We start from the raw sequence: 17,517 nt of genomic DNA on the forward strand, positions 1-17,517 counted from the left end.
CTCCAGGGCTGCCCCAGGCCCCGGGAACACAGAGCTCTGGGCGAGGGGGGTGTAAAGAGGGGGGAAGAACAGCATTTCAGAGCCCAAGCACCGACTGGAGCCCCCTGGGTGTTGTAAGGGAGGAAGAGCTCTGGACTGCGGGATCCCCAAGAGACAGGCCTTCCCTCCTGCAGAGCAGAAAGGCTGTGAGCCCGAAGAGCTCTTAGATTCCATCTCACTCGCCACCCTGCACGTGACTCTGGGTCCCTCCAAGTCACCAGCTGTCCCTCCAGTGCCTGTTGAGCAGCCACAGAAGCCCTGGGTAGAGTTGTCCCGCCCACCAAACTCCAAGTAATCGGGATGAGGAGGCGCGTAGAGGAAAGGGCCAGGGAAGCTCCACAGGCAGCCACAGGGCTCCGAGGGGCTGCTGGACAACTGCTGGGAGGACAATAGTCCTGCCAGAGACACACACCCAACCCTGCCCCTCACCCAATCACCCAGTGGTCAGTGACCACAGATGCTGAAAATAACTGCACAAACGAGATTCCCAGGAGCCAGGAATCCCGGGACCAGGCTGCAGGGCTGGGTGCTTCAGCTCCAAGAGCTGCAGGGTCGGGTCCCTGTCCGTCCTGAGCTTGGTGCCAGCCGGCAGCAGGGGTGTATAAGGATTCCAGAGGCCTGGGGAGCACAGGACCCCAGCCAGTCTGCCACATGGGTGGTGGCCACCTCAGTGTCTGCTTCATTTGGACCAACATTGTCTCGTTGACTCGGGAACTCTCTGTCATTGCTTCTGTGGCTCCAGCCACTTCCCACCACTAATCCACTTCTTCCTCATGGCTCCTGCTGCCTCATGGAGTCTTCTTTCTGCCTTTTCAGCCTTTCTCTGCTCCCAGCAGTCAACTCTCTCTGTCCAACTCATAGTTGGATGTGGAGCGTTTAGCCAAGGACATAGGACACCATCAATTAGCTGCCCTCTGCTCAGGCAGCTCCATCCACACCAATCAGTGGTGGCTCCATGGGAGGATCACCCAGTCACTTTGCTCAGAAGAGCATGTGTATGGCAGGCACATGGCAGCCATGTGGAAGGTCTAGGGGCTGGCAGGGCCGTGGGGTGGCCCAGGAGAGGCTGGGCTCTGCCTCAGATGCTGCCATTGTCTGGGAAGGCAGGGCTCCAGCCTCAAGGGAGACTCTTAGGGGAAGGAGTGTCCAGGAGATGAGGGCAGCTGAGTCCCTGGCCAGGCCCTTGGAACACAGGGGTGAAAGCGATGCGGTCTAGCTCTCTGGGAGCTCAGTCTAGACGGACGGCCAGACCCAAACATGCAAGTCTCAGTGAAAGGTAGTGATGGAGCAGGCCCTTGGGAACTGAGAGCCCGGAGCAGGGCTATCTGGGTCAGAGAGGGGACAAAACAGGAAGGCTTCTGGAGGCTGGACTCAGGTCTGGCAGGAAGAGAGGCACGAGGTGCAGACAAAGGGGGTGTGCCAGGGGGAAAGAGTGAGTTCAGAAAAGCAAGCTGGAGCCAGCTCACAGAGAGGGCTGGAGCGCAGGACCTGGGCTTTGTCGTTCCCCTGGGGCCTCGAGAACCCAACGAGGGTTGTGAGCAAGGGGTGCAGCTGTGGAGATCAGAGCCTCAGGGCGACTGGCCCGCTATGTGCCCTGGCTGCCTGGAGAAGGCTGGAGGGCTTCCATCCAGGAGGCCAGACCCCAGGCCATGTCAGTGGTGCAGGTAACAGGCAATAGCGCTGAGATGCCCTTGGCTTTCAGCAGGACGCCACACCCTATGAGCACCCCCGCACTCCAGGGAGCTGTGGGCCCATTTGCCAGCACACAGCATCTGCTTTCCCTGGGAGCCTCCATGTCTCAACACTGTTGACAGTCCCCATTGGCCCCCTTGGTACAGACAGATCCAGGACCTGTTATTCCACCCACTCCCCAGCTTCCCCAGGGCAGCCCCCCGCCTTCCGCTCTTCCCGTCCTACACTGCAGGTCATTGACCCCAGTTGGAAAACACCAGGCTCACCATATAAGGAGCATAGGCCGGGCCTGTGTGCTCAGTGATGGCATCTGCGTGGTGGCCCTGCCTCATCTTGGCCCTGCTCTCTGGCTTGGCGGCCTCTGGCTTCCTGAGAAGCCCCTCCCGGCCACTGGGGGTAAGTAGCCCCGTCTTCGCCCTCTAAGCGTGTCACATGGGCAGAAGCGACAGGATGGACAGTCCTCTATGTGGGGAGAGGAGGAAGCAGAGGGCTAGGCACTGAGCTGCAGGGGACAGCGTTGGGTGTCGGGCTCTTAAATCTCCCGTGACCTGCATTTCCCCACCTGTCAAATGGGTGATGCACCAGAAACAGCTCCCCTCGCTGAGGGGCTGTGCAGGTCCATATCTGAGACAAGGGCAGACGACTCCAAGAATGGCTGAGCCACGCCTTGTGGGGTGCACCGGTGGTGGGGGCGTTCTGGGGTTTGGGGCCCTGGGAAAGGCAGAGGGAGTCAGGGTGTGTGGCAGCAGGGTGAGAGGTAGTTTGGTTCTCCCAGCCCTACTCTCCTGGGACACTTGGAGACCTGCCCTATTTGGGCCTCAGTTTCCCCATATACTCGGGAGTCCTTCCTAGTCTGAATTGGCTCTGGGTGGGTCCTATGTCCAGAGGCCCCTCAAGGGGTATGTGTGTAGGGGATCTGCTAGACCCTGGCCTCAGCCCAGAGCCTGCTCCCAGGCTATGGTGGCCTTGGCCTTGGCCTGATTCCTGTGTTTGTCTTTGTTTTTGCAGAAACGTAGCCTCCCGGAAGGGGTGAGAACTTTCACCAGGGATGGGGTGGGGTGAGGCAGGGCAGGATGGAGCTGCTTGCCCAATAGCAGAAGGGGTGGGCCATAATGAAAGGGCCCTCCCAGTTGGCACACAGCTCCCAGCGCTGCCCTGACCGACCCCCATGCGACTCACCAACTCTGGGAAAGAACATGCCCGCAGACCTCTCTGGATGCAGCCCGTGGCCGTTCTTCCACCAGCGCTTCCTCTCACAAACATACCTAGCACTTGCTCGGAGCAGGCCCTGAGCACCAGGCTGGGGACACACATCCTCGTGAAGCATCTTTATATCCTGCTCCACGCAGATGCTCCCTAGACCTTCCCTCAGTCCACTGCCCCCACCGGAGAGGAGGTGTTGGGGACTTGAAGGCCCTCCCCACACATTCTCCTTGGTACAGAAATAAGTGCCAGTTTGGGGACAGAATCAAGCAATTACCAAAGCAGAGGAGGAGAGCCGGAGTGTGTGTGAATGTGATTTCTTTCAAAGTGGAGGTGAGCCGAAGAGCTAGGGCAGGTGCTCCCTGGCCCTAGACATGGTGCAGCTGGCCCACGGCTGATCAGAAAGGCAGGACCTGTCTGGAGGACCTTGGAGCCCTGAGGATGACTGTCCGGAGGGTGATGGGGAGCACAAGAGGGTTTAAGTGGGAAATGGACAGTCAGACTGGATTTTTAGAAGACTTCCCCTGGCTACAGCTAGCTGCCCAGAAACACATCCAGAGTTAAGGAGGCAGAGCAGGGCCCCTCTCTCTCCTTGTTCCCTTCCCCTCATCTTGGCACCAACACCCCCTGGTCTCTAATGGGGAAGGAGGCGCTCAGAAAGGCCGGAGCCTTCCAGAACCAAGGTGGCCAACTGAATGGGAAGACCGAGGAAACTGAAAGGGCCACTCACCAGGCAGAGGCCCTGGACTCTGCAAGGGGCACCCAGAAGGAGAGCAGCCAGGTGTAGGGGCTGCTTTCCCAGAGGCTGGTCGAGCACCGTCCTCTCCTGCAGGTTAGCAATGGCATCGAGGTCTACAGCACCAAGATCAGCTGCAAGGTGACCTCCCGTTTTGCTCACAATGTCGTCACCACCAGGGCTGTCAACCGCGCAGACACAGCCAAGGAGGTGTCCTTTGACGTGGAGCTGCCTAAGACGGCCTTCATCACCAACTTCACCTTGTGGGTGTCACCATGGCTGCTGGCTCCAGGCCAGAGGGGCGGGGTGGGAGTGGTCTGGCTCAGCATGAGCCCCCAACTCTACTCTCCTTCCTTGCAGGACCATCGATGGTGTGACCTACCCCGGGAATGTCAAGGAGAAGGAAGTCGCCAGGAAGCAGTATGAGAAGGCTGTGTCCCAGGGCAAGACAGCCGGCCTGGTCAAGTAAGCACGGTGCCCCCTCGGCCTTGCGAAGAATGCAGGTGCTCAAGGGCTCTCAGAGATGCAGACAGCGACAGCCACTGTCATGGTCACTGAGAATATTTCATGGTTATAGCAAAACGTGTCTGTAATGCTTACAGCATTGTCCCACTTAGGAGTGGAGGCATGCAAGGCTCGGAGTGGGGAGGGATTCTCCTAGGGGCTGGATCTGAGCCGAAGGCCCAGGAAGGGCATGCTCGCACAGTCTGCAGGGCAGTGTTGTATCCCCTCCAGGGCCTCTGGGAGGAAGCTGGAGAAATTCACAGTCTCCGTCAACGTGGCTGCGGGCAGCAAGGTCACCTTTGAGCTGACCTATGAGGAGCTGCTGAAGAGGCACAAGGGAAAGTACGAGATGTACCTTAAAGTCCAACCCAAGCAACTGGTCAAGCACTTTGAGGTAATCAATCACCCCTGCAGCTGCTGAAAGTGCAGGGGTGTGGTAGGGAGTGGGGGTGGGGAGGGGTGTGGCAGGAAGGGTCCTGGGGCAGAACCCAGAGCAAGGTTGAGAACCCACCATGGCTGAGGAGCAATCGGAGCTGAGAGCCAAAGGAAACGCTTTAGTGGTGGAATGTGGGGGACTGTACGGCAGGTGGTGGGAGAGCTTCGGGGTCACTAACCTGTCTACAATACTTTGAGGCTGTTTTCTTGCTGGGAGACACCAGGCTTAACCATCAGGAGTTGTCTGGAGGCTGTCCCTGCCCCCCCACTGACCCTCTCCATTCCCTGGGCCTCATGCTGGAGGCTGGCCTCTGCACTGTCACCGAGTGACCCCTCCTTACTCTTGTCCATTCCAGATAGAGGCAGACATCTACGAGCCCCAGGGCATCAGCACACTGGACGCCGAGGCCTCGTTCATCACCAATGACCTCTTGGGCAGCGCCCTTACCAAGTCCTTCTCAGGGAAAAAGGTGGTGTTCTCAGACCCGGGGTGGGGGGCAGGAACCCCAACACTAATAGGACAAGTGTGAACATTGGGGCTTGGCTGAGGCCAGAGTACATGTATGAGAAGGGAAGGAGGAAATGTCCACAGCCATCCATTCTCTTTGGCCCCCAGCTCAGGAATAAGGGTGCTGGAGGCCAGAGCCTCTTGCTGTCAATGATCTGCCAGAGGGACTGGGGTTCCAATGACCAGGGGTGCGGGTGGGGACAGGAGAACCTTTTATAAGGCCTGGTCTCGTTCTACCTTGGGAAGTGAGCAAGGCAGATTATTGTCCATTTTACAGATAAGGACACTGAGGCCAGAGGGAGTCATTTAGATCTGCTGACTCCACATTGAGGGGAGACGGATGAAAGGGAATCTCTTGGTGATGCTGGCTGGCTCTGGTTCCCAGCTGTTCCGGGCACCTTGTTTGTCATGGGTAGTGAGTGAATACATGTTACTTGAATAGTAAATCTTAGTCATTCAGGATTTCCAAGTCAAAGCCTGAGGAGCATCTGCTCAGAGGGTTGGTGGTTTCTGCAGGGCAGTGCCTTTGCCCTGGACACCCTGCCCTTTCCCTGTCCCCCTTTATTCCCCTCCACCTACCCCCTGTCCTCTTGGCACCCATCACCAGGTCCCATCACACAAATTATCGGCATCAAGGTCTACAGCACCAAGATCAGCTGCAAGGTGACCTCCCACTTTGCTCACAATGTCATCACCACTGGGCTGTCCATGCAAACATCAAAGTCCCTTCAGGGTGCAGAACCCCTCCCTGAGTGGCTTCTTTGTGCTGAGCCCCAAAGTGGGCTGCACTAAAGAGCCTGAGGGCCCAGGGAACGAGGAGAGACAGAGGCTGAGTCGGACAAGGCCCCTGGCTGCCAAGGAGCCCCTGGTCTCCTCTGAGGGGGAAAGGTGCTCAGGAAGGCCAGAGCATGCCAGGCAGCAGCCGGACTGCCCAGGCGCCCCCGGTCTCCCGCTGTGGGGCTTTGCCTCACCCCCAGGGCGCAGCACAGTAGACCGCCCTGGCCATGCTGAGCGAGGCCCTCCCTCATCACCTCCCCCAGGGCCGCGTGTCCTTCAAACCCAGCTTGGACCAACAGCGCTCGTGCCCAATCTGTACAGACTCCCTCCTCAATGGGGATTTTATCATCACCTATGACGTGAACAGAGAGTCTCCAGCCAATGTACAGGTACCTACCAAGTGGCCGGCTGATTCTCCAGCACCCGGATGCGGTGAGGACTGGTAGAGGAGGGGCTGCAGCTGCATCTAGTGCCCGGACTCCTAGTCCTCAGCTCAAGGCTGGGTTTCCTGCATGGCCTGGGGATGACAGAGAGTCCAGAGCCTTCATGTGTCATCCTATGGTGGGTGGGAAAGAACAGCTTTTTCTGGAGCTAATAAAAGCCTGGCTTCTGTTTGCAAGAGTTGCCAAAGGCACGTTGCCTCCAGTGTCTCTCTTCCTTTCCCAGATAGTCAACGGCTACTTTGTGCACTTCTTCGCACCTCAAGGCCTTCCAGTGGTACCTAAGAATGTGGTCTTTGTGATTGATGTCAGTGGCTCCATGCACGGTCGGAAAATGGAACAGGTACTGTCCTCACTGCAAGTGGGGGTGAGGTAGGGAGGGAGACAGGTTTATTTGTAAGTGGACAGAGCTGACATTTCCAGTGGAAGAGGAAGAAGGCGGACAAGATAAAAGAAAGGGCAGAGAGCCTCTGCCTACTTTTGTTGCAGAGAGCTCAGGCCCCTGAGCCAGAGCCCTGGCTGTCTGCGGCTCCCTCCCAGCCTCTCGTCTGCTGCTCTGTCTCTTTCCCAGACAAAGGACGCCCTCCTCAAGATCCTGGGTGATATGAAAGGGGAGGACTACTTGAATTTCATCCTGTTCAGTGGGGATGTGATCACCTGGAAAGACGACTTAGTTCAAGCCACTCCTGAGAACATCGAGGAGGCCAGGACATTCGTGAAGAATATTCATGATCGAGGATGTAAGGAGAGAGAGGGAAGAGCAGACTCCTCCGACTGCTCCTCTTGGCCTGAGCAGCCTGTCTTCTTTGTGCCTTGGGGCAGAGACGCTGCTGGTCCAAGCTCTGCAGACCCTAGTTGGGGGTCACGGTGGGATGAGGGGGCTCTCAGGCTTAATATTGGGGTGTCTTCTTTGTGGCCTTGGGGAACCCACTCTTCCTTTCTCTCACCCATGATGCCGGTGTCCCGCCAGTCCCAGCAAGCGAACACTGCAGATGGGCCTTATCCTGGGCTGTTTCTTAGAGACAATGACAAGTGCCGTCAATACTGCTCCCCTCTCCTCCCAGTGAGCGGGCCTGGCTGTCCATCTGGCAGTTTTCCAAACTGCTTTTGCAGCCATCTTCTGGCAGCCCCAGGAGGCTGGTCCTTTTGTCCCCATTGAAAGAGTAAGTCATTCACCCATCCTTCGCTGACTTGCTCGGTTGGTGTCTACTGAGCACCGCCGCACGTCGGCCAGCAGGGTCCTTGGGCTCAGAGCAGGGCCTGCTGTCCCGACCTCCCCAACCCCCGCACCCTGAGGACACCCTCTCACAGCGCTGTCTGTTGTGTGTGTGCCAGTGACCAACATCAACGACGGGCTGCTCAGGGGCATCAGCATGTTGAACAGGGCCCGGGAGGAACACAGAGTCCCGGAGAGGAGCACCTCCATCATCATCATGCTGACGGACGGGGACGCCAACGTTGGTGAGGCAGGCGGGCGTGGCTCGGAACCAGAGCCAGGGTGCCGGGCTGCCTCTCGCCTCCCGCGCTCTGGAGCCGGTGTGCTGAGGGGTCGGGGTGGCTCTCCCCCAGGGGCCCCCGTGCCCTGTGAGCCCTGCCTCCCCCTGCTGAGGACTAAGCCCCTGCCCCAACAAGGGCTCGTGGCTGTGACTCCTCCACCCGGCATGTGCAGGAGTCGGGTATCTCTAGACAGAGCTGCTCCAGCTGGTTGCTGGGCTGGGGCTGGAGTGTGAATGCACCTTTCTCCTGCAGGGGAGAGCAGACCCGAAAAAATCCAAGAGAATGTACGCAACGCCATTGGGGGCAAGTTCCCCTTGTATAACCTGGGCTTTGGCAATAATCTGAATTATAACTTCCTGGAGAGCATGGCTCTGGAGAACCACGGGCTGGCCCGGCGCATTTATGAGGATTCCGATGCCAACCTGCAGTTGCAGGTATGCCTTGCCTTGCACACCTGCAGGAATGGGGCTCTCGTTACTTCCTCAGGCAGCTGTTCCATTGAGTGACAGTTTCACCTGTTAGAAGGAGCCTCCTCTTGGGCTCACATCGACTCCTAGCTCCCTCTTATCCATCAGTGGTGCTTGATTTTGTCCTCGGGCTACACAGAGCACACCTGCTTCCTCCCCAGGAGTGCCAGATCAAATACAGGACATCTGGTCAAATATGAATTTCTGAAAAACCATGAACAGTTCTTTAGTGTAAGCATGCTCTCCGTGTTGCCTGGCACGCCGCGTTCGTTTGCTCTGCGGCTATGACAAAGTACCAGATGCTGGGGGGCTCCCACAACAGAAATATATTGCCTCACAGTTGAGCCTAGAAGGCCAAGATCCGGGTGTCAGCAAGGTTGCTTTGCTCTGAGGGCTATGAAGGCAGGGTCTGTTCCAGGTGTCTCTCCTTGGCTTGTGGATGGCCACCTTCTCCTTGTCTCTTCACACTGCCTGCCCTGCGTGCGTATCTGTCCCTGGGTCTAAATTGCTCCCTTTTCAGAAGGACACCAGTTACATTGATTGGAACCCACTCCAAAGGCCTCATTTTAACTGAATCACCCCTGTAACCACCCTAAACCCAAAAGAGGTCACGTCTTGAGATACTGGGGCAAAGGATTTGAACATATGTACTTTGGGGGTATGCAATTCATCCCATAACAGACATACTTATACTAAAACGGGATTTGTTGTTTACCCAATCTTCAAATTCAGCTGCACGTCCTGTGTTTTCATTTGCTAGGCCTGGCAACGGCATCCCCTCCCGGCGCAGGTGACGATGCCTGCACCTCTGCAATGGAGCCTGCAGGTCTTTCCTCCTCTCCTGGGGCCTGTGCCCCATGTCACATCCTCTGCTCTGCCCCTCCTCCTTTCCTCTTCTCTTTCTTAGTTTCATTCCAACAAACACTTCTCAAGGACGTTCTGTGTGCCAAGAACTCTGTGCTTACTTCCTCTTCTTCCCAGGCTCTAGCTGGTAGGGGGTGCGGGCAGGGAAGGCTCCCACAAACTGAAGGGCACAGTCAGGACCACGGGGAAGTGGAGATTGAGAGCCAGGACTGGCCCAGCCTGGGGGACTCAACACCTAGGGAGGCACCAGTGGGCACCTGCCCACTCCATCCTCTCCATGTCCGCCTGGGGACCTGAGATGACCAGGGCTTCTATGGCTCCAGGGCTTCTATGAGGAGGTGGCCAACCCACTGCTGACTGGTGTGGAGGTGGAGTACCCTGAGAACGCCATCCAGGACCTCACCCAGAACGCTTACCAGCACTTCTATGATGGCTCTGAGATCGTGGTAGCTGGGCGCCTGCTGGATGAGGACATGAACAACTTCAAGGCGGATGTAAAAGGCCACGGGGTGAGCTGGGCCAGGGCCAGGATGTGTGCTGTGGACGGGGGACCGGCGCCAATGGGGCTCCAGCTTCCCGGCTGATGGTCCAGCGGTGGTAGCCCTCAAATTGGGCCCGCCTTGTCTAGGCCTCCAGTGCTCCAACCTCTGGCCTCCTCTCACCCTCACCTCAGGCCACCAATGATCTGACCTTCACAGAGGAGGTAGACATGAAGGAAATGGAAAAGGCTCTGAAGGAGCAGGACTACATTTTTGGGAACTACATCGAGCGGCTCTGGGCCTACCTCACCATTGAGCAGCTGCTGGAGAAACGGTGATCCTGGTGACCCCTCCCATAGCCAGCCCCCCACAGCTGGGCCCCGGACACTGCCCCACCACCTGCCTGTACTTTCGCCCCTGAGCTGGCTATGCTGTGGGGGAGCCACACCCCGGAATGTGCCCCTCCATGTACACTCCCTGCTGCCTTCTCCTCTTCTTGGCCCAGCCCCCACCATGTGTTTTTCCAGGGGCAGAGCCCAGTCTGACATTGGGGCTCAAGCAGCAGCCCAGGAGCACGTCAAGGGCAGGGGAAGGCCTCAGCAGCCCGTACCCCATACCCAGCATGGGCCCATAACGATGGTGAGGCTGAATATAACCGAAGGCTGGAGACCCAGGCCCTCAGCCCCCGGAAGGCAGGCCCATTTAAGAGCATTGCGCTAGCCTTCCTTTAGGTGGGATAAGCCTATAAAGCCTCTGGAGCAGGGGCTGGCACGTGCTGAGTGCTCAGGACATGGAGGCGATCGTGAGGGATTGCTGTGATGCCATTTCAAGCCCCTTATAGCTGAGGCCCAGACTCCGATGCAGCCCGTCCATCTGTCCCAGGGAACTGGTGAACCAGTCTTTTCTGAGCACTAGAGGGTTCTACCCCAGGGAAAAGGCAGTCCCAGGCTACTTCTGGGGCTCTTGGCCTAGTGCTGGGAGTCAGAGCAGAGGAGGCCAAACAGGGAGCTGCTCACGGGCTGACACCCCTGCCCTCCCCAACAGAAAGAATGCCCATGGTGAGGAGAAGGAGAAACTCACAGCCCAGGCTCTGGACCTGTCCCTCAAGTACCACTTTGTGACTCCACTGACCTCCATGGTGGTGACCAAGCCCGAGGACAATGAGGACCAGACAGCCATCGCTGACAAGCCTGGAGAAGGTGGGCCTGGCATGAAGGTGGGCATGGAGGCCAGAACTCGAAGGCCCTCCAGCCCCCAGGCCTTGGGTGCCCAGAAGAAGAACGGGCCAGGCTGGAGAGACCCAGACTCACTGAAGATGGGCAGGTCCAGGGGCCATAGAAGGAAATCTGGCCAAGAGTTGGGGAGGGTGTTATGGAGGGAGTGAGGCCACCAGCATGGACAATGGATAAGGGGTGAAGAGGAGCCTCTGAATCTCTCAAGGGATAGGAATCAAGGGACACCTTGCCCAGGGTCATTTCAAAGAAAGGGACTTTGGCTGCAGCATGGAAGTGTTCAGTTAGGAAAGCACTTCCAGCTTGAAAGTTAGGCCCAGAGCATGTGCCTAGGGATTGTGAGAGGAGCAGACCTCCAGAGCTGGAGCTTGACCAGGCCTCCTCAACCTGACCCCGAGAGGGGACTCCTAAGTGTCCCTGTACCTGATGTGGGGATTGGAGGATTGACATGGAGAAGCACAGGAGGCAAAGAACTGGCCCAGGTCAGGCTCCGGGTCTCTAGGAGCCCCTGGCTCTGGTGGGGAGGAGCAGTGTGTTAGGAGGCCCACAGCTTGAGGCTTCGTGGACAGGCAGCAAGTTGATGGCATTGGTGCTGACACCGGCAGTCGGTTGCTGCTGACACATTTCTCTTCCTCCTCCCTCACAGGGCCTGTGGACACAGAAGGTGAGCTTCAGCCTGCAGTTGGGCGGGTGTCCCAGGAGGGGGACAAGAGAGAACCAAGGAGGCTTTTCCAAGTGCCCAGCCCAGGGAAGGGCCCTTAGGATACCTGCACTCAGGTCACAGCTCTGCTGCCAACTCATGAGCCACCATGGTCTGGGCTCTGCCCTCTCCGAGCCTCATCAGGCCCTCGTCGGTTGTTTGGAGGTGGCTTCCCCCGACTAAGGAGAGACAATCAGTAGCAAAGCATGATGACCTACAAAACTTAGCAAATTCTCATGTCAGGAAATGATGCTACATTAATTCCACAGCAATCCTCTAAAGGAGTCCTCTCGTGGTTCTCATTTTATAGTGAGGAAACTGAGGCACAGAGAGGCTAAGTCTATTCATTGGAGGACTTAGTGAGCAGGTGGCCAAGCTGGGACTTCAGCCCAGGCAGCCTGGCTCATGTGCCCTCACTGGGATTCACAGAACTCTGGGCCTCTCTCATGATCCAATCGCATCCTCGCCCCAGTAAGCACCCCACTCACCAGGCAGGACCTCCCACCCCCTACCTGCCTGCTCCTGCCTCCATCAACAGATGGTTCCATCTGAGCAGCACATCTGGCCTGGCTCACTGCTTTCCCCTTAGCACGGGTCTGTCAGATGCAGTCACTGGTGTGCATACATGTGGGCATGACTATGTGTCTGTGGGGCGGGGGGGAATGTATTACTATCAAGGATGTATTACTACCAACAGATGGCTGTAAGCTTCTAGGGAGAGGGAGTTTAGGGGCGTGGGATGGTCTGCTGTGAACATGATTCATGACAGAGAAGCAGATGATCTCATGGTGTGCATTTTAGCCACATCACAATGCCATGTCCCTGGCATAAAATTTATATCCCTCTTGGGGTACCTGGGTGCCTCTGTGGTTGAGCATCTGCCTTTGGCTCAGGGCGTGATCCCGGGGTCCTGAGATGCAGTTCCGCATCAGGCTTCCCGTGGGGAGCCTGCTTCTCCCTTTGCCTGTGTCTTTTGCTTCTCTCTGTGTGTCTCTCGTGAATAAATAAGTAAAATCTTAAAAAAAAAAAAAAAAACCCAGTTACATCCATATTACCACCAGTCCTAGAAAGGAATTCCCTGGGCACCTCCCATTTCTAAAGCTTGAATTAAGAGTCACATCCTGAGCCTCCACCTGTTGGGTTGGGCCACACTGGAGACTGGTAGTCTTAAGACAGGCAGAAGGCATAGGGTTGGGGAAGAGGGAACCCTTAGACCTGCTCATGCCTGCCCTTTGGCTTCTTTTTGCAGCGGCTCGCTCCATGGCTTACCTGAGTGAGTATGTGCCTGTGGCCACAGCCCCGTACCCCGAGGGCACTGCCCAGAGAGTGACCCTGGGCCACACTTTCTTCTGGTGTCTTTCCTGAGTCAGCTCTCTGGAACAGACAGATGGCTGGGGTCCTGAGGAAAGGAGGGGGGGCGGGGTGGGAGCTCTGGGGAAGCAGGAAAGGGGAGGGGATGAACCAAACTCTGGCTCTGGATCCTGGCGCCTCCGCAGGCCTGCTTGTTAAGTTCAGCCTCTCTCTTTGCTTCCACAGCCAGCTACCAGCCTCCTCAAAACCCCTACTACTATGGTGAGTGCCCCCGCTCCTCCTGGGGTGAGACCCAGGCCCCAGAGCCCAGCGCCTCCTACCATTGGGAGTCTACCCGCAGGGGCCAAGAGGTGAGGGGAGGTCCCCCCTGGAACTATGAGCCAGCCCTTTCTGTGATGTGCCTTCAGTGGACGGGGACCCCCACTTCATCATCCAAGTTCCGCAGAAAGATGATGCCATCTGCTTCAACATTGATGAAAACCCAGGCACAGTGCTGCGCCTCATTCAGGACCCCATCACAGGTGGGAGCTGGGGCTGGGGCTGGGGGCAGGGCTGGGACCAGGTCCTCACTCTGCCCAACTGTACCACCTTTCTGTGTAGCTTATACCCCAAGGGGGCTGTTTGGAGCCACAGGCTCACCACCGACCCAGGACCCAGTGGTGTTAGAGAGGCGGTTAGGGCTGAGGGTGGCCCAGGAGCAGCCTATGTCTGGGAAAGTTTTCTTTGAACACCACTGCCTGGTCCAGACAGGGAGCAGGTCTGCAGCATGGTCCCTTCACCGCCAGTGTGACCCAGGAGAGTCTAGGACCAGAGAGGGTTGGCTCTGAAGTCCTGGTCTCACTTGGGGTCCCCGCTCTGCTGCCCCTCAGCCAAGCTGGGTGGAAGAGAAGGCACATCCTAAAGACCAGCCTGGACTCAGAAGGCCTCACGGGGGATCCCTGGGTGGCTGGGGATCCCTGGGTGGCTCAGTGATTTAGCACCACCTTCAGCCCAGGGTGTGATCCTGGAGTACCGGGATCGAGTCCCACGTTGGGCTCCCTGCATGGAGCCTGCTTCTCCCTCTGCCTATGTCTCTGCCTCTGTGTGTGTGTGTGTCTCTCGTGAATAAATAAATGAAATCTTTAAAAAAAAAAAAAAAAAGGCCTCACTGGCCTCTCACTGCCCCATCCCTCTGGCAGGCCTCACAGTTAATGGGCAGATCATTGGTGAGAAGGGAGGCGACTCTAACTCCAAGACCAGAAAGACTTACTTTGGGAAACTGGGCATTGCCAATGCTCACATGGACTTCCGGATGGAGGTGACACCGGAGAAGATCGCCCTGTGGAATGGAGCTGCACAGAGCACCTTCACCTGGCTGGATACGGTCACAATCACGCAGGATGGGTAAAGCGCCGCTACTGGGTCTCTGAGGAGCACTTCTGGCCGAAGGAGCCTTTGAGGGAGGTGGACATATCCTAGGACAGAAGATCCATGGGGGTCATGGGAGAGACTAGTGGCCTCAGAGTTCAGCCCCTGCCCAGGGAAGGGTGACCACGAGGCCCCAGCCAGAAATGCTACCTGGACAGCTACAGGGCTGATCTCGAGGGAAGGGCTGTGCAGACATAAGCATTAGCTGGACCTGCAGTCTGATGACACACTAATCCCCATTTTTACCTTCTCTGGCTGAGCCTGTTCACTGAACCTTCTCAAACTGTTCAGCCTCTCCTATGTCCTCAAGTCGCCCAGAGTCTACCTACTAGGTCAGGGCAGGGTTGTTACTCCCAAGGAAGAGCTGAGAGGGGTGGAACGTACCCTAGGTCACACAGGAAGCCAGTGGCTGAGCTGAGGGTCTATCAGGTCTCCAGACTCCCAGGACAGCCCTGTTTCTGCTTATGGGAGAACAAGGATCCACTCAGTAGAGTGTATAGTCAACACACACGAGGCATCTTCTCTCCAACACCTCTGAGAGAGTTTCCAGAATCTATGTGCGCCTAGGTGCCATGTACGGAGGAGGCCCTCCCAAGATGCCCGGTATCATGGCCACCACTGGGTCCTACCTACTGACCTCCTCTTCCCTCCTAGGCTGTCTGTGACAATCAACAGGAAAAAGAACATGGTGATCTCCTTTGGAGATGGGGTTACTTTCGTGGTTGTCCTGCACCAGGTGTGGAAGAAGCACCCTGTCCACCAGGACTTTCTGGGCTTCTACGTGGTAGACAGTCACCGGATGTCAGCACAGACCCATGGGCTGCTGGGTATGGGTTGAATGTTCAAGCTTCAGATTGCTCAGGACACATGGCAGAGGGGAAAACCCACAGGGAAGATCGTCCTAGTCACTCGGGACTCAGCACACAGCACCCAGTCAGCCTCTGCATCAACCACAGAAGGCCCATGGCCGTGCTACCTCTGGCGGTGGCAGGGGCTCCCAGCATGCAGGGGCTGACAGCATGAATGTTCTTGTTCCCAGGACAATTCTTCCAACCCTTTGACTTTAAAGTGTCTGACATCCACCCAGGCTCTGACCCCACAAAGCCAGATGCCACGATGGTGGTGAAGAACCATCGACTGACGGTTACCAGGTGAGGGGACTCCTCTGACATCCTCATCCTGCCCAGGAACAAGGCAGGAGGACCCACACACATCAGCCCGGCAGGCTCTTGTCTCCTGTGGGACACCTACCTCATTTCCCTCTGGGGTCCTGGCCCCCCTCTACGACTCTTTTAATCAGGAAAACACCAAACTTGGCCCTTTAGAAGGAGTTAATCATCTGATCTCTTGTCCAAAGAGTTCTGGATGCTTAGAATTGGCAACTTCACACCCTTTTCCAGCCTTAAGTCCATGAGCATAGCAACCATCTTGTCCACACTTGTGTATCACGGCGTCCCTTTCCTTGTCCCCAGGGGCTCCCAGAAAGACTACAGAAAGGACGTCAACATTGGCACTAAGGTCGCCTGCTGGTTTGTCCACAACAATGGGCAAGGGCTGATTGATGGTGTCCACAGCGACTACATCATCCCAGACCTGTTCTGAGTAGATGTGTCAGCTCCTATGGAAACGGCCGGCCAAGCTCTCCTGGCATCCGAGGGAGGGCTGTGACAATAAAGCCCAGGGGGACACTGCCACCAGGCTCTGCATGCTTCTGTGAACCCCTGCTCCAGGGAATAGGCAGGTGGCTCTAAGCGGGGGCTGGGTGCTGCGATAGTAACTCTCTGGGCCTCTCCACTGAGGCTGGTAAAAGACGGGGTTGGCTGGGGTAGCACGTTGGGGAGCCAAATGTATGATGGTTTGGGAAGGAAAAACCAAGAATTGACTCTGGTGTGAAGGGGCTCTGAGAAGTCAAGAAGGGTTGAGTGCATTCCAGAATCCAGCAGGGTCATAAGGAAAGTCAGGGGTCGTGGCTCAGTAGCTCCTATCAGGTCCTTGAAGATCTTTTGATGATGCAGAAGCAGAGAGTGCTCGGAAGCAGACGGATCCTGCAGTTCATTGTGGATGTGATTCATCCCTCCATCTTCCCATTATCTAGCCAGCCACCCCCTCACCCATCTACCAGCCATCTATCCCCCCATCCTCTATCCATACAACTATCCATCCTCCAATCCATCATCCATCCATCCATCTTTTTTTTTTTTTAAAGATTTCATTTATTTATTCATGAGAGACACCGAGTGAGGCAGAGACACAGGGGGAGAAGCAGGCTCCATGCAGGAGCCCAGTGTGGGACTCGATCTCAAAACCCTGGGATCATGTCCTGAGCTGAAGGCAGACCACCCAACTGCTGAGCCACCCAGGTGTCCCTCATTCATCCGTTTAGCAGATAGACCAACGTTCTGATTCTGGGCCAGAATCTAGGGGCGCACAGCTTAGTAACTGGTTCCTCTTTGCCTGGGTGCCCCAAGTTTGCTGTGAGCTAGTCTGGGAATTCTTTTGATCCTTCAATCACAACTCATGGTGACCTGCTCTACCCCCACAACAAGTCCTGGGTGGGGTTGGGAGGTCAGACAGCGATTCCCAGAGGAGGGGCTCTGAGGTCTCTGGGCCTGGACTGCTCTCTCCCACCGGGGCAACTGCAACATCCCTTCCCGGGTCTCCCTGCTGCCACAGAAGGGTTATGTAGAGCAAAACTGACCACTGATCCCTGCCTAAAACCCTATAAACAACACCTGCCTCCCACTGATATTGGGACAAAGGCCTGAGTCCTACCTGTGGCCTCTCGAGCTTCACTAGCCCCACACACCAGGTGTTTCCCCTCACTTCCAGAGTTCCAGACACACAGACTGCTTCCGGTTCTGCAAACCTAACCTCTCATGCCCCAGATCCTCTGCCTCTGCTGTCGTCTCTGCCTGAGGTGCTATGAGGGGCTATGGGCATGCTGTGCACCCCCAGCAGGAAGCAGAGGCAGCTCTGTTTATGCCAGGGCAGGGGCCACCACCTCCTGGGAGAGGTGGGGGTTAGATTGGGAATGGCCACTCCTGCCGGTGGGCGCGGGCATGGGATCTGGCGATGGGTCACTGGGAAGTTCCCCTCCTCCCACTCCAGGGGCCCAACTGCCTGAGCCAGAGCAGGGTTTCCCAGGGCCTGGGGCTGTTGGGGAGGCCCCAGTCTGGGGGAAAACATAAGTGGCCAGGCCATGCAGCCCATCCAGCCCCGTGCTGAG

General features: G+C 56.9%; 1 protein-coding gene across 2 annotated transcripts; it reads left to right on the forward strand.

The window, feature by feature from the left end:
- The first annotated feature begins 1,994 nt into the window (after nucleotides 1–1,994).
- ITIH3 (inter-alpha-trypsin inhibitor heavy chain 3) lies at nucleotides 1,995–15,985 on the forward strand. Of its 2 annotated transcripts, XM_041761751.1 has the most exons (22): nucleotides 1,995–2,127; nucleotides 2,740–2,760; nucleotides 3,767–3,933; nucleotides 4,031–4,135; nucleotides 4,406–4,568; nucleotides 4,966–5,079; nucleotides 6,158–6,283; nucleotides 6,561–6,677; nucleotides 6,906–7,074; nucleotides 7,670–7,795; nucleotides 8,084–8,265; nucleotides 9,486–9,671; nucleotides 9,836–9,975; nucleotides 10,686–10,840; nucleotides 11,520–11,537; nucleotides 12,823–12,846; nucleotides 13,110–13,145; nucleotides 13,292–13,405; nucleotides 14,063–14,267; nucleotides 14,946–15,118; nucleotides 15,331–15,442; nucleotides 15,764–15,985. In XM_041761751.1, exons 1-22 carry the CDS (start codon nucleotides 2,035–2,037, stop codon nucleotides 15,891–15,893), a joined length of 2,676 nt encoding a protein of 891 aa, XP_041617685.1. In that variant the 5' UTR covers nucleotides 1,995–2,034; the 3' UTR covers nucleotides 15,894–15,985. The 2 variants fall into 2 exon arrangements, with proteins under 2 accessions (XP_041617685.1, XP_041617686.1); XM_041761752.1 differs by lacking the exon at nucleotides 2,740–2,760 and having other exon boundaries at nucleotides 2,010–2,127.
- The last annotated feature ends 1,532 nt before the right edge of the window (nucleotides 15,986–17,517 follow it).

The sequence above is a fragment of the Vulpes lagopus genome, chromosome 7 (genome assembly GCF_018345385.1).
Source record: "Vulpes lagopus strain Blue_001 chromosome 7, ASM1834538v1, whole genome shotgun sequence".
In the NCBI taxonomy this organism is placed as follows: Eukaryota; Metazoa; Chordata; class Mammalia; order Carnivora; family Canidae; genus Vulpes; species Vulpes lagopus.